General features: G+C 42.8%; 1 protein-coding gene across 5 annotated transcripts in view; it reads left to right on the top strand.

Annotated features, from left to right (window-relative positions):
* Nucleotides 1-18,787, top strand: part of agap1 (ArfGAP with GTPase domain, ankyrin repeat and PH domain 1) — a 112,609-nt gene that overhangs the window by 82,106 nt on the left and 11,716 nt on the right. For all 5 annotated transcript variants that reach the window (XM_061779828.1, XM_061779822.1, XM_061779837.1 and 2 more), the window contains 3 exons: nt 6,279-6,433; nt 6,552-6,642; nt 11,406-11,628. In XM_061779828.1, the coding sequence (XP_061635812.1) occupies nt 6,279-6,433; nt 6,552-6,642; nt 11,406-11,628 (469 nt within the window). The remainder of the gene's footprint in view (nt 1-6,278; nt 6,434-6,551; nt 6,643-11,405; nt 11,629-18,787) is intronic.

An 18,787-nucleotide genomic window follows, 5' to 3' on the forward strand; every position in this document is an offset into this window, starting at 1 on the left:
AAATATTATTAAAAGCAGCTCAATAGTCCTTGATCATATAATTCAGATGGTACATGGTCACAACTGTGTTGGGTTTGCGTGACAAGAGTATTTAGTCTTAAGCAGTCACTAAGTTGAACATGTTGACTGGTTATTATGAAAGCAGTTGATTGAAGTGTTGACGTACGATGGCATGTTGCCTTTCAAGACTTTGTAAATGATAAGCCCATAGAGGTAAAGGTGCCCATCCCACCGTCTGATATAAAGTGAAGTGATGGCTGAAGTAGCTGTCGCCAGTAATGAATCTAACTGCTGAGTGGAAAACGGAGTCCAGTAGTTTTTGTGAGGAGACACAGGGATGTCTATAGATATTGTCACCATAATCCAAAATTAAATTAAATTAGGCTACTTTGACCAGCCTTTTCTAGCAAAGTTGGGGGAAATTTTTTTTGTTCCGGTATAATTATCACAGTTTTTTATTTTGTTTACTTGTGAGTGTACGGGCAGCCGTGGCCCAATGGTTAAGATCATCGCTTGCCACCGTGGGGGACATAGGTTCAAGGCCCCGACTGGACCATCCGCCAACATTCCCCGGACTCACGGCTGTGGTGTCCTTGAGCAAGACACTGATACCCCGAAATGCTCCCCGGGCGCTTCAGCTGCCCCCTGCTCCAGTGTGTTCCACTAACATGTGTATGTGTTCACTATGATGGGTTAAATGCAGAGAACAAATTTCGTGTACATGCATGCATGTTCATGACAATAAAAGATGATTCTTCTTACTGTATGTATATGAGTTTAAAATGCGTGGAAAACATTTTTTTACATTTGTGCATGCCGTTTGTTTTGTTCCGGTATAATTCTCACAGTTTTTCCTTTAGTTTACTTGTTTATCTATATCAGTTTAAAATGCGTGGACATTTCTTAAAATTTGTGGGCGGCATGGCGCAGAGGATAAGTGTATGCCCTGAAACCAGAGGGTCACCGGTTCAAATGCCAGGATATGTTGTCTTCGTGTCCTTGGGCTAGACAATTAACCCACATTCCCCTTGAATGAATGTGGTGGGATTTTTGGTGGTGGTCGGAGCCATGGGCAAAGAATTGCAGCTAGCTTCCTTCAGACTGCCCCAGGGTAGCTGTGGCTACACAAGTAGCTTACCACCACTGGGGTGTGACTGTGGAATTAATGAATAGTGTGTGCAATTGTAAAGCACTTTGAGCTCCTTGAAAATGCATTATTATTATTATTATTAAATGCAAGTTTTGGGCCTAAGCAGATGCCCAGATATTTGTGTTCTGTAATTCTTTCAATGAAATGAAGTTGTGCATGTGAAGGTAGTTCACCAAGCTTTGTTTATTACAAAGGTGACAAGTACAAGTACTTGTCAAGTACTCAATGTAGTCAATGTTTGAGATATGGCCAGTATAGTATACTATGATCAGTAAGTGGCAAAACTTTGAGTCAAGTTGGTGAAAAACGTGGCAAATGTGGCCAGAGAGGAATAAGAGTAAAATGTGTCATGTACCCAATAGGATTTGATAAACCGATGCGACCGGATATCCGTTCGTAAAGCCGAGAGATACGACTGTATCGGTTGCAGACTCTGTTATCGATACAAAATCCGCCAGTAATCCTTAGATATGTCAGTTGTAGGGCTGTGGACCGGATATCACGAGGCTAGGAATCGGTTGCCTGCGGCTTTATGGTTTTCATCTTGTAAAATAAGTGCAAGAGATCTCTCCCTGTGCTCCACAGGTAACGTTATGTTTACAACCAAACGCAGCAATGCTGGATACTAGCGACACTACTAGCTTAACTACATTTCTCCATAGAGTCACTATTTCAACATCAAATAGCTTTTCTGTAGTTTAGCTACTTTTGTGGTCATGGCGATAGCAAAGTAGCGAGATCACGTTACGTACCTTATCTCAAGTCCGCCAACAGCCAAATGTGCGCCGCAGATTGTAAACATGCAGATAATATGGCAAAGGTAGGTACATCTCGGCAATTTCTTTGGTCTGTAATTCAGCAAACTAATGCTTCTTCTCGAGTCCTCACGGTCCACTTATACGTTCGAGTTGGTACTGTGCGATCCCAAAAAGGAACTACCGAGAGGACACAAAGCCAGGTATGTCCCGAAACTGAGACAACAATTGCCAGTTGAACTAAGCTAGTCATCACGACTTAAAAGTTCAAAAAGCCAGTCAGCACAGCAGCCAAAAAAATTAATGAATTAATTCATTAAACACCCAGTGCGCGTGTGGAGTGTTGGTCCTAGCTTGAATGGCACGGTGTGTGAGACCCCCAACCCCCATGGCTCTTTAAATATTGTTTGTGCAGAGTTTGTGGAGAGAAAATCTTCAAAATTAATTGTTCTATTGTTGTGGTCTATCCAAATTATTAATTTATTTAAATAAAAGAATATATCATTTTTATTTTTTACAGTGCCATAAAGCAACAATGCTCAGGGTTAAGTGGTGTTTTACTGTACATGTTTGAAAATAAGGTTAGACAAATGTCATTTTATAGAATTGGGTTAAGTCAAGTCAAGGTTCTTTGAATAACACGTGCAAATGTTAACTATCACATTTTTTTCTGCACCGAATCGTATCGCTCCCCTACTGAATTTAATCGTATCAAATCATTCCGCCCGTAAAGATATCGTTTTTTTTTGTTCGAATCGCTACCTGTGTATCTAGATATGTATCGAATCGACCTGGTGCCAGAGATTTCCAACCCTAGTACCATAACTAAGGAGGCTTTTGGTAAAGTCAGATGAAGGAAATATTTGTTTTCTCTTGAGGTTTCTTCATTTTAGTTTGAACAAATTCAGCACTTCCAAAACTTGTAGTAGTACAAATAATATTTGTCTTATTCCTTGTCAGCTGGTCTAACCTCATTAATGCACAGCCGTGAACGTAATGTATTAATATGTCACAAAATTCTACAAGGTTTATTTATTTATTTGTTTCATGCAATTAAAATGATCATCAATTATTCACGGATTTTCACCGTCATGCCCGGTCACTATCACTGCCGAGACTGATCAGTCGCAGCAACTCGCTTGCACTCTCACCAGGAAGATGTCTCATAGACGTCTCCAGACAAGCTGACAACCAATGTTCCCTCTAATTTTTCATGTGTCTGGGCAGACACACAAGCTCCTTGAGCTCACTGAGGACCACTGTGAGCAACATCAGATGTGCCGGCTGTGGCCCACACACCAGTATGACACCTGTTCAAAACCTTGGATCATAGCAAGTTGCATGGCTTATTTAAAGAATCAAATTACAGCAGCAATTTTCATTGGTTAACTTTTAATATAATTGATTTGGCCCACTTGAAATAAAAATTCTTTAACCACAGGAGTCCTGCTTGGCCCTGGGTGAGGTCCAGTTGTGGCCTGGGTGAGGGTCATGTACTGGAAGAAATGACACATATACACCTTTCAGACATATAATTTTGTTCACATTAAAACATTCCCATTTTTCACAATGACGTGTTCTGTAGCTTGTGGTAGAGTGTAAATTCCTGTAAGTCTCTGTATGTGAAATATCTAATTACTCAGTTTTTTATTAGCATTTCTACTACCAATCAGGGTTTGCTCTAGGATTTTTAGAAACTGTGGGGGAGGGCTTCAGCGTCGTCACTCCCATCCCTCATATTTAACAATATGTTAAATTATTATTTTTAAAAAATTTAAATTAAATAAATGTCACTACAATATGCACAAATCTGACTTAAATGTTACCTTATTGTTCACGTCTGTCCTTCTCGCTTCTCCGATGCTTGTACACTTTGTCCAGGTCGATGACTTCCCCTGCTTCTTTCTTTGACTTTATGCGCATCAGCTGGTCCAAATTGATTAAACTAAATCCTCTTTCACAATCTGGACTGGAACCTTGAGATGTAGCACAAATATCCACAAGATGTGAGATCTCCTTTAGCTCCTCGCATCTAAATGCTGCAGCAACCATATGTGAGAATATGCTGATTGACCCCTGTTTAAGTTTTTGCTTCATTATGTACTTGAATTCAGCATATTGACTGTTAATGGCCTCCATAGACTGTGGGTGGAGGAGAATGGCCTCATACTTCTTTGCCAGTGTGGCATTGTCTGCTGATCCACAGTCAAAACTGATGTTTGAGCTCGATGCTTCAATGTCAAATGCAGACCACTCCTTTAATTCATCCTCTGGAAAACGAGCATCCATGTGATCACAGAGCTTAGTAATGAAAAGAGTCATCTCACCAGTATTTAGACAATCAGCTGATGAGGTCCCCGTTGCCTCTTTGACATGGTCACTCCACTGTACGCCCTTCTCCCTCAAGTATTGGGAACGTAACTTCTCAGTCTTTGCTCTAGCAAAGCAGTGTCCTTCCATCGCAGTCAGGTTGCGTCTTTGTAAAGCGAGGCAGAGTTGTGCCACCTCACCCAAAACATCTCCCAGAGCAGTGACAGTAACCTTGAACGTTGAATCACTCAGATTTTCGTAGCAGTACTTTGCCACTGGATCTCTGTTATCGGTGAATTCTTGAAGCACAGTGTAGTTCCTCAGAACAGCTTGGTGCCGTGACAGCCATCGCACTTCATTCAGAGGCCTGAATGACAGTGTATCTTCTTCATCAAGAATCTTTGCTAGGTCCTCCATTTTGCCCCTCTTCACAGTGGGCCGAGAAAAAGTGGAATACACAGTTCTAAGAAGAGTTTCCACATCTCGCATCAAAGGTAAATTTTTCCAGGCATCATCAATGCCCAAGTCGTCTCTATGAGCCACACAATGTTGTTCGGTTAAGTGTGGTATTTGGCGCTTTAACAAAGCCGCAACTCCGTTGTGTTTTCCCAGCATTACTCAGGCACCCTCGGAGGTCAATATCACCATTCTCTGCATGTCCAGTCCATGTTTGGAGTAAAACTGAGTTATTGCCTGCACAATATCCTGAGCAGTGCAAGCTGTCAGTTGGATGATGCCACCAAACAGTTTTATGGTTAACATCATTTTCCTCCCTGTATTTAATATATAGTACTAGCATTTTGTGTACTGATATGTCTGTGCTCTCATCTACTATCAGGGTATGCCAGGGTGCATTTTTAACACTGCACATACTCTCATTCTGCACTATTTCATTGATTGAGTTCACAAATTCAAAGGCATAATTTTTACTTCGCCAGCTTTCTGGTATACATACATACTTTGCCATGTGATCGTGGATTTGTTTAACTGACAGCATTGATGCATTCATTTTGATAGCAAGTAAAATATTGTCAATGAGAACTTGAACTTGCTCGGGGTCAGATTTTGCTTTGTGTGACAGCTCGTTCTTTTTCTCTCTGTCTTTTGCGCTCTCCCGCAATAATGTACCGATCCCCTGTCCCATCTTGAGTCTTCGTACAATTCCAACAGCTTTCAAATGACATTTCTGCTGAATATGACGCTTGAGGTAGTCCAACCGCCATTCAGTCCACATTTTTCGCTGCACGTTTTGCAGAGTACACCTTTCTCACTTGAAAAGGAAACAATCTCACCCAGTTTCATCGCTTGTTCTTCTATTTGCACGTACTCCGACAGCCATTCCATCTTAAAAGAACCACATTTCTTTTTCACTTTGGCTTGATGAGTGGATGTGTCGCTGCCTGTTTGTTTCGCCATGATAAGGGGGTAGCGTTTGTGTCTCTTAACTCCGCCGCACTGTTGTTAGCTCGCTAAGCTGCACGGCGCGTATGGGCGGGGCTCATATGCAAGCATTCTCAATGCTATGATTGGGTGCGTAGCGTAAGTGAACTGTATCGTATCATTGGCTGGGCACCTGTCGCTCACTGAGTTACATTGCAAAATGGTACAAAAAACAATATTATTGGTCTAATTAATTAGATTATATCAGGTGTAAAATCTGACATTATTTAATACGTTTGTTGAATTTTATTTTTTTGCGCAGCATAGATTTTCTTGTGCGCTGAGTATGTCCTAGCAGTGCACGATTGCGCAGGCGCGCAGCTTAGAGGGAACATTGCTGACAACCATTTCACCCGTCACCAGCCACCAAGCAGTCACTAATGTAGGCCTACAGTAAAAGCTGACATTTCTCATATCATTTTTATGTCATAACCAAATGTTTTGAGTCTGCAGCAAAAATAAAGCCATTGGTCTCACTGTTCCAATAGAACAAGGATGGGAGAGTATCTCTGAGAGTTTTTATTCCACAATCAAGCTGCTCATAAATCTGAATACTGTATTGTGAGCTACTCTTGTCTGGGGATCTTTAGAGATGTTTCTCTGCTGTCTGTCACCCCCAACAGAGCAAGAGGAGAACTTTGAGTTCACCATTGTATCACTAACGGGTCAGACGTGGCATTTTGAAGCCACTTCATATGAGGAGCGAGACTCCTGGGTGCAGGTCATCGAGGGGCAGATCCTCGCCAGTCTTCAGTCCTGTGAGAGCAACAAGAACAAGGTGGGTGCTCCAAAATGTCATGTTACTAACATGCTAGGGTGTTTTCTGACTTGCAAGAGGGCTTTTGTGACCACCTGAGCAGTATGTGTTGACATTTGTGAGCATGTCCTTCTTCTAGTCTCGTCTGACCAGCCAGACGGAGGCCATGGCACTGCAGTCTATCAGAAGTATTCGTGGAAATAGCCGCTGTGCCGACTGTGACACTCAAAGTGAGTAGTGAGCATTGTTTCCTTGAATATACAGTGAACCCCCCGCTATATCGTGGAATTTTAAATTGTTTATTTGTATGGGTTTTTACAGTATACGGGCAAGTCAGAATTTAGAGTTGCTTGTCTTCAGTGTAGCACCATGTTGTTCCACACGTCCGGCAGTACTGAGCTCAACAGGATGTAGTTGCATCATAATTACGAGAAGACGCAGAGAAGGACATCTACTAGGCAGGGAGAATATAACCCTATGAGTAATGTACTGTGTTGTTTGGTTGGTTGGTTGATGGATTGATTGATTGATTGTTTTTTATGTTTACTAAATGTTCAAACAATTCTCCTTTGACGTACAGTACGTGATGCTGCTCTGTATTGTTTAAAGGTCCCATATTTTGGTTATTTAGACCTCCACAGTGACTCTCTAACATGGACTTAACATTGGCCAATCCCAATTCTACGCCTTAAGGCCTCTTATAGAGCGCCCGCATTGCATCACGTGACCGACGTGTAAAATTGTTTATAATCAGAATCAGAATCATCTTTATTTGCCAAGTATGTCCAAAAAACACACAAGGAATTTGTCTCCGGTAATTGGAGCCGCTCTAGTACGACAACAGACAGTCAATTGACAGAGAACACTTTTGAGACATAAAGACATTGACAAAAAAAATAAACTGTCACTGAGCAATAAAGGGTTGCTAGTTATCTGGTAATGCCGGTACTTTTTTTTTTTTTTTTTTTTGACAGTTGTGCAAAAAGATGCAGAGTCCTCTAGCATTTAGAGCAGTTCGAATGACTAATATTGCAATAGTCCGGTGCAATGACCATTGTGCAAAGGACACCGAAACTTCAAGCGAGTAGTGTGATAATCTGGGACAATGTTGATTGTGCAAATGTTGCAGATACTCCTCAGTCAGTGTGCAAATGGAGCAGATGCTACTCTGGCATGAGTGGCCAGTATTGGTCAAAAACAGATATGCAAATAATAAAGGTTTCCTACCACGTGACAGGGTGCATCCGTTTTTATATTTCATCTTTATCTAATCTAAAAACCCATTTTTATAGAAGGAACATTTTGAGAAACTTTATGGCCTAAAGTTGGCCAATGAATAACATCAACAACAACCATCACAAAACACATAACCAAACATTTGTAATTACACACAGCAAAAAAATATTTCAAACAGAATAGAATAGAAAATAATTTTATTTTCCCTGGCCCAGGAATATCCGTTGTCATTCTGGCACTGGGCTTGTCCTTCTCGAGTGTTGTTTGCTGTTGTACAAGACGGTTGCCTTGTCGCGTCCCTGTGGAGTAAAAGGGGCCCGGTTATTTATTACGTTGACCACATGAGTGTTTAGTAGACCCGATGTCAGATTAGGATATTCACGAGGAATCACAGCTAACGGCATCACGCCGATGAAATGCTGCATTACATGAGTGATGAGGCTACAGCTTAACTATATGGAAAGCCAACGTCACGGTATACTCAGAAGCGACATTATTAGCAATCCTACATTAGCTTTGTAGCCTCTGAAAGTGATTTAGCTGTCTAACAATTCTTTCTAATCGTTCATAAAATGCAATACCTTGTAGTGAAGTGTGTTTGCTGTGAATTTGTCACCATAGTCTGACGGTAGACTAGTGATACGTAAGCGCGTCATAACAAGCCGTTTCTGTACCGCTTTATCCTCACAAGGGTCGCGGACGTGCTGGAGCCTATACCAGCTATCTTCGGGCGAGAGGCGGTGTACACCCTGAACTGGTTGCCAGCCAATCGCAGGGCATAACCAACAATTCAAAACATAAATTATATTTACATTGATAAAAACAGGACTTTTCTTGGTATGAATATCAATAATTATGCTCACTTACATTTATGTGCTGCCTTGTCCGTTCCGCTGTCTTGTAAGCAAGCTCTTTGCCTGTCAGCCGGGGTCCCGACGCTTTCAAGTGAGCTCTCTATCCACATTTGGTTTCAACGACTATAGACCCCTTCATCTTAGCCCTTCCCCTAGGAAATGGGATACCCCTTCGTTCCAAACCAAGGGCTAAGACGAAGGGGAAGGGCTAAGGGGTACAATTGGGATTGCTCTTAGTATAAAAGCGTACAATTTATTTAAAAGAACACCTTGGTTTTGTCCTACAAGTGTCTGGAAAAGGCACCTCTGACAACTACTTCTGTTAGACCCAGTTTTGTATTTGCTTTGTCCATATTTGGCTAAGACCGTGCCTTTCCTCTGATTGGTTGCCTCCATGTAGAACACTCACTTTTGAGAGCACGTGTTTATGTTGACATCGCTGGCTTAGGAGCTGAGAGGTCAGCGGAGATCTTCGCTCAAATTTGAATGACCTGATTTAAGGCCTCTTGGCAGAAAAACGTCTAGAGCTCAGGAATCCGTGGACAATTTTAAATAATGTTTAATTTCATATATTTATATCCATATTTCACATTTACTGAGGCAGCACAGAGCCAATATTACATCCCAAATACTATAAAAAGTTCGTTTGGTAAAATATGGCACCTTTAAAGGTTTATCGTAACGTGCTAATTTCCTTATATGGTATTTCACATTATATGTTGGCATTATTAACTCATGCACTGCCAGCAGTTTCCTGAGCAGGGAACCCCTAGACTCCCAGGCATTTTCGAGCAATTTCACTAATTTCTCAAGTCCCACTGAATATTGTGTACCATGACTATGTAAACACCAAAACCACCTAAAGAAAGACCAGACTCTCTTCTTTCATCATAAAACGTTTGTCTCTATCTTATACTGTTCTTTAGTAATCAGCAGTCAAATATAGGCTACTTTCAGCCCAATCTGTTTTTGGAGGGGGAAAAAACAACAGATAGAAAACAGACTTTTTGTGAAACAGAGAGATCAAGCAGAACAATCACTTTGACACCAATATTTTTTTTCTTCAGTGAAAATCTCAAACATCTGAACATAAAACAACACTGAGAAAGAACTTTTGACAATATTTACAAGTATAAGTATGTACAGAATTTATTAACATTAGACAAAATTGCATGAACAAATGGAGCTCCCACACTTGCACTTTCTTCCTCCTAATTCTCCTCCTCTGTCGTTTGCTCAATAGTCCAGGTTTTTATTACCTTGCGCATAAAATCTAGCAAAGTTTTATCCACATCTGGATTTTATTCTTTGGTGGCAGTGAATGGGATATTGTGTGGTTGTTATTGTCCTTGAAACCAGTTCCTACTTCTGCTCGAAGCACAACCTGTGCAGTTTAGGAATATAACTAATACGATAAAAATACATTGTTAAAATTGCTGTAGTGGGACGTGGAGGAAAAAAAAGCTTTCAATGACCTTTTTTTGTTTGCACTGCTTACTGGAATGGGAGTCGAACATCTGCTGGATGCATAACCTGTAAGTTTAAAAAAAATACATAGGATTACTAGAGAATACTTTTTATTGATGATGTGTTTTACAAGGGTAAAAAAAACACATTACTTTTCTTTGTCGCAATCCTAAAAGACGTTCGACTCGCGAGTGTTCCATTACTGTAAGATGGACGAGCTGGAAATGGAAAATTCAAATCAGTACTAGCAACAGATGTTACATTGTAATGTGCACTAGTGGGACTAAATAATGTTTATGTAACAAGCATTGAAGGAGCGTGTTTGCTCACTAAATGTAGCTAACACTCGCTGGTAAACGAGTTCCCGAGCTCGGCTGCTTTCAGGCGATCCAGAGGGAGTTCACTCATCACGATTCCGGATCCCATTTATTCAAATCCTGGTCGGCAGACGATCAGCTGGCAAGCGGCCGAGAGCACCTCGCCATATGGCCCGGCGTTTTCGGGGATAGCTTTGCAACAAAGGCTCGGAGTGTCATCCTTTATTCCCCTGCATGATCTAAGGTGTTATTCCTGTCAGTCGCAGGAATATTTTTCTTCCCTTGGCGCAATACATTTCTAGTACTAAAAGCTTTTTTTTTTTTTTTTTTTTTTTTTTTTTTTTTTTTAAGATTTTTTTCATTTTGTCTTCTCTTTTCTGGCATTATGCTAGCATCTTCTCAATGTCTCCTCCACCCCGCCTCGTCCTCCTCCTTCCTCTTCTTTAATCTGAAGGAGGTTACGTTCACCTCAAGGCATTGTTGCCCTCTACAGGGTGCCATTCCTCATTGTTATACAGAGGCTTGATGATCACACATAAACTGCACAAGACCCTCCCCCGCCCATCCCTGTAAAAATGCCATTGACGTCTTTAGACGGCATTGGCAGGGAATAGCTCGATTATTAATTGACGTCTTTGGATGACATTGGCAGGGAATGAGTTAAGCTAGTGGACTTTTAAAAATGTTTTACTTAAACTTCAACTTGGAATGATAAACAGCTTGAAGCAAGCATACTTTTCCTCTCATTTGGAGAACTGTGTCAGCAAAAGTCCCAGAGTAGACACACACACGCAAATTCGCCCATAAACGCATACACATGTAGACACTACAGTACGTAGAGTATTTTCTGTACGTTACAGCATGTTACATCAGTTTTGTTGTGAGTTAAAGTATGTTAACAATCTGTAAAATGTGTGTTTGAATATGTTTAAATGTGTTTAAAGTGTGTGGGAGGGGTATTACGAGAAGAAAAAAAGTATATGGCCATGCTATCGCGGAGTTTCACCTGTTGCGGGTGGATCTGGAACCTATCCCCCACGATAAAACGGGGTTGACTATACTGTATGTTTCAAGCTGTTTGTACGTGTGCCACTAATGCTGTCGATTTGATGCATCCAGACCCGGACTGGGCCAGCCTCAACCTTGGTGCCCTGATCTGTATTGAGTGCTCGGGTATCCACAGGAACCTGGGCACCCACCTGTCCCGGGTTCGCTCGCTGGACCTGGATGAGTGGCCGCTGGAACTTATCAAGGTCATGTCGTCCATTGGCAATGAGTTTGCCAACAGCGTGTGGGAGGCCAACTCACAGGGTCACCTGAAGCCTGGACCAGATGCCAGCAGGTAAGCAACCTTGCTGTATTTTCTCTAGATGCTGGTAGGGGTAAGCATGGTGTGTGCCTAGTCAGCTGCTATCTCCACATATTTCAGCTGACTGACTACCAACTTCTTCAAGGTCAATTTATCTACCCTAACACAAACAGTGTGCATGTGAAAATAATCTCTTCATAATGAACTTTTTCACAGTCCTTTAAGTCCAATCACAGATGTATTTCTTTTATGCCAATTCACAGCAGAAGTTATCTCAAGGCACTTTACACATTGAGCAGTTCAAGAATCACATTCTTCATACATTAACGAAAACTAACTGAACCCCACGTGAGCAAGCACTTGGCAACAGAGGCAAGGAAAAACTCCCTCTAAGGGAGAAACCTCCAACAGAAGCCAGGCTCTGTGGGGTCCACATCTGTTAAGATAGAGAGACAGAGTAGAGGGACAGAGGGTAGATAAATAGAGAGAAAATGGGATAAAGGGGTTGAGCAACAAGAGAACCATGGGCACAAAAACAGCTGTATCAACAACAGTTAATAGTCCCATGATGACAGATATTGGTCCACTCTAACACCACTACCAATAATGAGCAGATAAATGTCAAGGTGCAGTGGCACAGAGGGCACCAACCACTAAAGGGAGAAAGATAAAGAGAAGCTGGTTAGTACCATACGACATGGATAGTGATGAGACAACAGTGCAGCTAACAATAGCTGCAATCATTTCAAACAAGTTGATATAGCGGTTAGAAGGATAGAGAGAAAAGAAGAGGAAGGGAAGCGTCCCCCTCTAGTCTAGGGTTGGCCTTTGGCAGCATATCTAAGAGATTAGCCAGGACATGCCCGAGTCATCCCTGACTTTACAGTAAGTCTGAAGTCTGGGAAGTACACGTCCCAGCATTCGTTGAGCTGTTGGGATGATCAGAGAAGCAGCAGTACAAATGAGCTCAAGAGTGCAACTCACATGGCTGCAGTAGGAATGCAAATGAACATAAATCAGTCAGCCATCGACTGTATATACACACACACACACACACACACACACTGAGCGTATTGATGTGCCATTAACCCTAGTCCATCAGAGCGCTAATGCTTTTATTGTTGCTCATGTTCCTATTTATTTATTAATCTGATGTATGTTTCCCCTTGAAGAGATTAGAGCAAGTCAATATTATCTCAATTTAGCTGTGACGCTCCACTGCAGCTGCATCACTCTCTAGCCCGTCAATAGTATTTATCAGACCATTCCTTAAGTGCCTTGATTTTCACTCCTGCTCTGTTCATGACTTCTGTTTCTACTCTCCTGAACGTCATGGCGTCATGATTTCATGGCTGTGTGCTACTAAAATCTTGAACTAAGCAAGAAATACACTCTCGAAACACTGGCCATTTACCAACATTCAGTACCCTTCTGTCCAAAACTATTCAAGAAGTGAGGAAAATTCCTTGATTTACAATAGATTTGTGGCTAAGACATTTGAGTTTGACGTCAAAAGATGTATATGAGATTAGTTCAACATTTCAGCTTTTATGTCCATGTAATTTACATACATACCTTATGCCTGGATCAGACTACAAGACAAATTTTATCTTTCATCATTGCTCGTCAGACTACGGCCATAAAATATTGCTATATCTCGGTCAGACAGTGGCAACACTGCGCAAGATGTATTCCGATTCTACTGTATCCCATCTTTTACCGCCACTGGGCTTTATGTTGTCAAATCAAATACTGTCGGGGAAGCGTGACCAAAAAACATGTCACCTTACACCGCACCTGGATATAACTGTTGCCATGGCGACAACAAGTTCTTGTCAAATAATGGATTGTCACGACAAGGTAGAGGGGAGGGGGGGATGTCACCGGGTGCTGGGGAGAGGACATTTTGCGCTGTCCAAGGAGTCCATTTGGTATCTTTACGTACTTTTAATACGATACGGCTCACAAGCAGGTAACAAAAGGTTATGTAGCCTAGCAAGCTAGTGCTAGCACTAACGTTTATACGTAAACATACCGGTGTTCTGTATAATCATGCTCTGAAGCTTTGTTAAACATTGGTTTGTGCGCGTGAATAAATGTTGATAAGGCGACCAATTATGTTGACAAAGGCAAGAATGGGAGGCGATGCGCCGGTCACAATACGCAATCCCATTGGTTGACGTCAAGGTGCGCTGTTGGAGAGTTGTTTTTGATATGTCACACTCCACAGAAGATATCCAAAGAAATCCAACATGCTAGACTTTTCATTTTGGTGGCGTAAGGCTATCGTAGGGCCAAATCGTTTGTCGTTTGTACTGTGAAGAGGTTTTATCGTTCCCGACAAAATATGTCAGGCCCGATCTGCGAAAACACCCGCAATAGCAAATCGGGCCAATATTGGGGCTAAAATCCTATAGTCTGATCTACGCATTCAAGAGCAGCATTTGTTTGAACTCAGCTATTTTTTTATGTGAGCAGAAGTATTGGAACATGTGACTGGAAGGTGTGCTTTGTTGCCCCAGTGTGTCCATTACATTGATTATTCAAACAATAAATAGTGCTCTAGATATTTAATGTTCAAACTGATAAATGTTATTCTTTTTTGCAAATATTTACTCATTTTGTATTTGTAGTTCACCTTTGACATGGGGTGACATGGGGAGGGGGTGGGGGGGAGCTTCAGCCCACTGCTCATCTCTTAACTCTTGTACCTGGAAAAAATGTAGGCCTATATTCGTTATTTCCTATTTACTTTGTTTATCCTTCATGAGGCTTATCCATCTGGTAGCACATGGACATTTTACGATTACTTTATGGTGTCTTAGTGGCAGCCTATGTTGATGTTACATGCACACTTTAACATCAACTCCTTTAAAAATGTGTATGAATGCCAAACATCATTGTCACAGTCTTCACTGGAGCTCAGTAAAAATCATGCATGAGGAAGCCAGCCTTTTTGCAGGCAGTTGAAAGGGAAGGCACAGGGGGGAGAGTTGGGTGAGACTGATAGATGGAACACCCCCCCCCCCCCCCCCCCCCCCCACATGGTCTCTCAAGTGAGTAATAGAGGCCGAAATTTCATTTTGCAAGTGGCTGATTTAATGATCCAAAGGGTAATTAATGGCCTGATTATCTTAATGTTAAATATGGCCAGCAGCAATTACACTGACCTCCTGTCTGTCAAGGTCTGCCCCCCCCCCAACGCTCACACCTCCCAACCACATCCTGTTTGGGGCTGGATAGAAGGGAAACTGTGAGACTCAGCAAAATAAGGAAAGAGAGGTCGTTGTGTAAGAGGAAAGGAAGCTACTGAATGAGTGGATACATCTCTTCAAGAGAAAGCAAGATGGAAGGAGTCCAGAGGATGATGAAAAGAAGCAAGTGACAAAATGAAAGAAGGCTGAAGGAAGGAAATGAAAAAGGAAAGGATAGTTGGGAGCTGAGGTGAGGATGGAAGGTAGCTAATGAAGGAACAAGAGGAAGAAAGGAAGGAAATGATGCAAGAAAGGATGGCGAAGGAGGGCTGGAGAAGGAGATGCATTAGTATGGCTGCCTGTATTAAACACCTCCTCTTCCTCCCTTGCTGACTGCCGGGTTTGGCCAGAGGGAGGAATTATGTTCATGGAGATCACGCCCCTGTCCAATGAGATATGTGACAGGCCTGTCTCCAGCTGTTGTCATCATCTCTTTATCAACCTCTGGTTTGTACCCACCGTTCACCGCTTGCCGTAAGCCCACCCACAACATTGTCTAGTCCAGGTCTCATTAACATCAGGGAGACGAGGGCTAGACTCTTAAAGACCCTGTTCAGCACCGCAGCACATAAAGATGAGAAGGAATACTTGTTGACATAGTCGTGATAATGCTGCAGAGATCTGCTGCGCTGTAGGGTTCCTTTGCAAGTATTTTTCCTTTGTGGTCCAACGCACAAAAAGACTGAGCCATCCTCTAAACGTTCCCATTAACGTCTGGCTGCCCGCGGTCAAGCGTCCTCACCTCAGCTGGCATCCTCTCTGGTATCGGCGCCACAGCTGATGCCACAGCTAAGGGGGCTGCTAAGTTTGGGCTCGCTGCCCGTGGTAGAACACCCACAGGGGTCGGCCATTTTAGTCCACATTACTGCGGCACCCTTGCTTGTGTTGTTGGCGTCTCAGTTCATTGTTTTAATTATCTGTGGAGTGACACGTCAACACCAGCACGCCCAGCACCTTGGGCCCATTCAGGCGCTACTTGACGCAGCGTGTTAAATAGGCCTCGGCGGACAGCAAGTGACAGTGCGGCTAAGCCAGCCTCCTGGCTTCCAGACTACAAACTACAGAGGTGATGTGCAGCCATGTTCTTTCCTTCCAAAAAATGACCTTTGGCGGTTTGGCCCAGCGGCTGGCCTTGGCCTGATTCTGCTCATGTTTCTCGTGGATGTTCTGTGTGTCCAAAGCACTTGAATTTACCCAGTTAGTCAAACCACTTGGTGGGAACCAAGGAAAGGCTAAAGTGCGGCTTAGTCCTACCTGGTGGTGGCCGGGTGAGTATGTAAGGTAAAGTTAGTCGGTCCAGACAGGAAGGATGGTAGTTAAAGAATATGCATGAACACCATTGCATCACTTAACAGTGGCCCATACATGACGGATGCAGAGTCAGTTTTAATGCAGCGTGGTTCTGACTGCAGGGATGTCGATGAATACAAGCTCAAAGTATTAATGCGGCCCCCCCCCCCCCCCCCCCCCCCCACCCCTCACCCGGTCCTGAAAAGGCCAGCCCAGCACCAACAGATTTCAAATAAGACCTGCTGCTTTTAATCTGAGGTGGGGTGTCAGGTGCAGTGGCCGCCATTGTAGGGTGGTGGGATTGGGCTCTGGGGACTTGATGAGGCGGCCAGGAGAAAGGCGGGTGGGGCGGTGGGGGGGCACACCACAAGATAATTGCCCCCCAGGGTCAGAGTAGTGTCAGGGAGAGGAGGAGGGGGTACTGCTGCTGCCCCGGTTCTGTGATCATAACACACATTGGACTTCTGTGATTTTGTCGTACACATTGGAAGAGAATGGTGATGACAAACATCGAACACCCCAGACAAGACAACATATTTCTAGCTAGATTTACTAGAGGACATAATAAGTCAGTTACAAACAAAGTCAGTTTCTCTCTCTGCCTGAACATATTAAACTTGTGTGTCGCTGAGATCCGATTTGACCAATGATGACCGAGCCCACCCCAACTCCCCTAATCCCTCCGCCGTTATGTGCAGCCCCTGCTGATGTGCGGCGCCCTCTCATCCTCTCGGCCTGCATTTTAAGCAGTGCACGCTGGCAGAAAGAAGCCTCCTGACAGGCGGGCCAGTGCAAATAATTGGGCCTACATTCTAATTCATCCTTGATTAAATGAGTCCTAATAGACATTATTTTTTACATGACTGCCTTGCTGGCGCCCGCAGCCGCGTCCTCCGACTCGCCTAATGAGCCCTCCAATTTACTATTGACATTAAACCGGTTGACACGAGCCAATCAGCTTCCCTTCATGGTTGGTCATCAGCGAGAGACTCTGCTAATGTGGGCTAAAAGCACATTTTTTATGCCTGAGTCATCACAGCATCGTAATGAGTAAGTAAATAACTGTCGCTACATCTATGACTCTGGCATGCTCCTGGAGCAGATAGGAATATATATATATATATATATATATAAATATGATGTACGCCACCGATAAGCATCCTCCCACCCTGTGGCTGATTGGCCCACTCAGCGAGTATCTCATAGCACGATGGTAGGGGGCCGGGGGGATGGGGTCCTCCTCGGGTTTGTGGGTAATATGTTTGGATTGAATCGGTTCACGCACTGCTGATAAACATTTGAGATGCTTTTATTTTGCCATTTTACTCATTTACGCAGATTTGCTAGTAACTCAAGCAACATATCCTCCCTGGTTCGTTAGTAAGCGTTGAAGAAAAAAAATTACTATTACTATTATACTATGAATTCATATTACTGTGATCAAACTTAAATGTTTGTCATAGCATTTATAACACTGCATTGCCTCCCTGTCCTACATCCTTATGGCAAGACCAAAACAGGTTTTAGGTTGCTTTCGACATCTCCGTGTATAATTACCCAGAGAGATTTTGCCGACATGTCCCATGGCTTTGGCCCATTTCTACTTTTTCTTCAATTGTCTCCCTCCTAATTTGCATTAGTTAACTCATTCTCTGCTGTCGAGTCGAGTCGCACGGATGACTCGCCCCCTCCCCCCTCACCTCCTTTAATTATCTGTGCCTATCGGAGGGCAGCTAACGACCGTCCGGCAAAGGCTAATTGATTTCAGCCTCTTCTCCTTGTTCTTTGTCTTGACTTTTCTCCAGCGGGTGGAATTGATGTGCTGTAGGTTTCAGTAGAACATTCTGCAGCTCACCTTATGACAAAAAGTATGATGTGTGGTGATTCATCTTGACTGCACATTATCTCGGCAGTTAGCTGATGCTCTTACCCATCTATTAATCTATTAATTAGAGGCCTAATTAGGCCAGAAGAGCAGCCACTGACACTGTGTCACTCTTAACCCTGTTTCCTACCGCTCATTACCTCTGACATACACACACCCGCTCAGACTGTAATTAATGATCGCCTTGAACAGAAACCTATTAGCTCAAGTAGTAGCTTTTTTCAGGTTGTACCTTTTATGCTGTAACAATGTGTGTAACGCTTTTACTTAGAGTATTTCATGTGCTAACCAAAGGCGTATGCTAAGCTAAAGGCCAGAGTGATATTATACAGTACACGTGTCACATCCAGTTATGCAAGGGTTATATTTTGCGTTTGTGTGTGGGCACTTTTGTCCTCATATTAGCGACACAATTGTTTTGCACAGTGGACAAGAGGAGGATTGGCCGTGTTAATAATGGATTGTATGAAAATATCAGCACATAATTAGTAAAATAGCTTAGATGTATAGAAAAATGTAGAATTCTTTTGAGGTAATTGCTGATTAAGTATAATGGTAATTCAGCAACTCCACTGCTATATTGCAGTTCCTCGTTAGCACCCCTGCTATATCACGGATTTTCACGCTATTGTTCTTTTATGGATTTTTACAATATTCACGCAAGTTCCACTGTAGAGTTTCACACCTTCAGTGTATTACTCCATTGTGCCACAGCATGCCGGGCAGCACTGAGGTCGACTTGAAGCAACACGGAGTAATTAAG

This window comes from Phyllopteryx taeniolatus, chromosome 1, assembly GCF_024500385.1.
Source record: "Phyllopteryx taeniolatus isolate TA_2022b chromosome 1, UOR_Ptae_1.2, whole genome shotgun sequence".
NCBI lineage: Eukaryota > Metazoa > Chordata > Actinopteri > Syngnathiformes > Syngnathidae > Phyllopteryx > Phyllopteryx taeniolatus.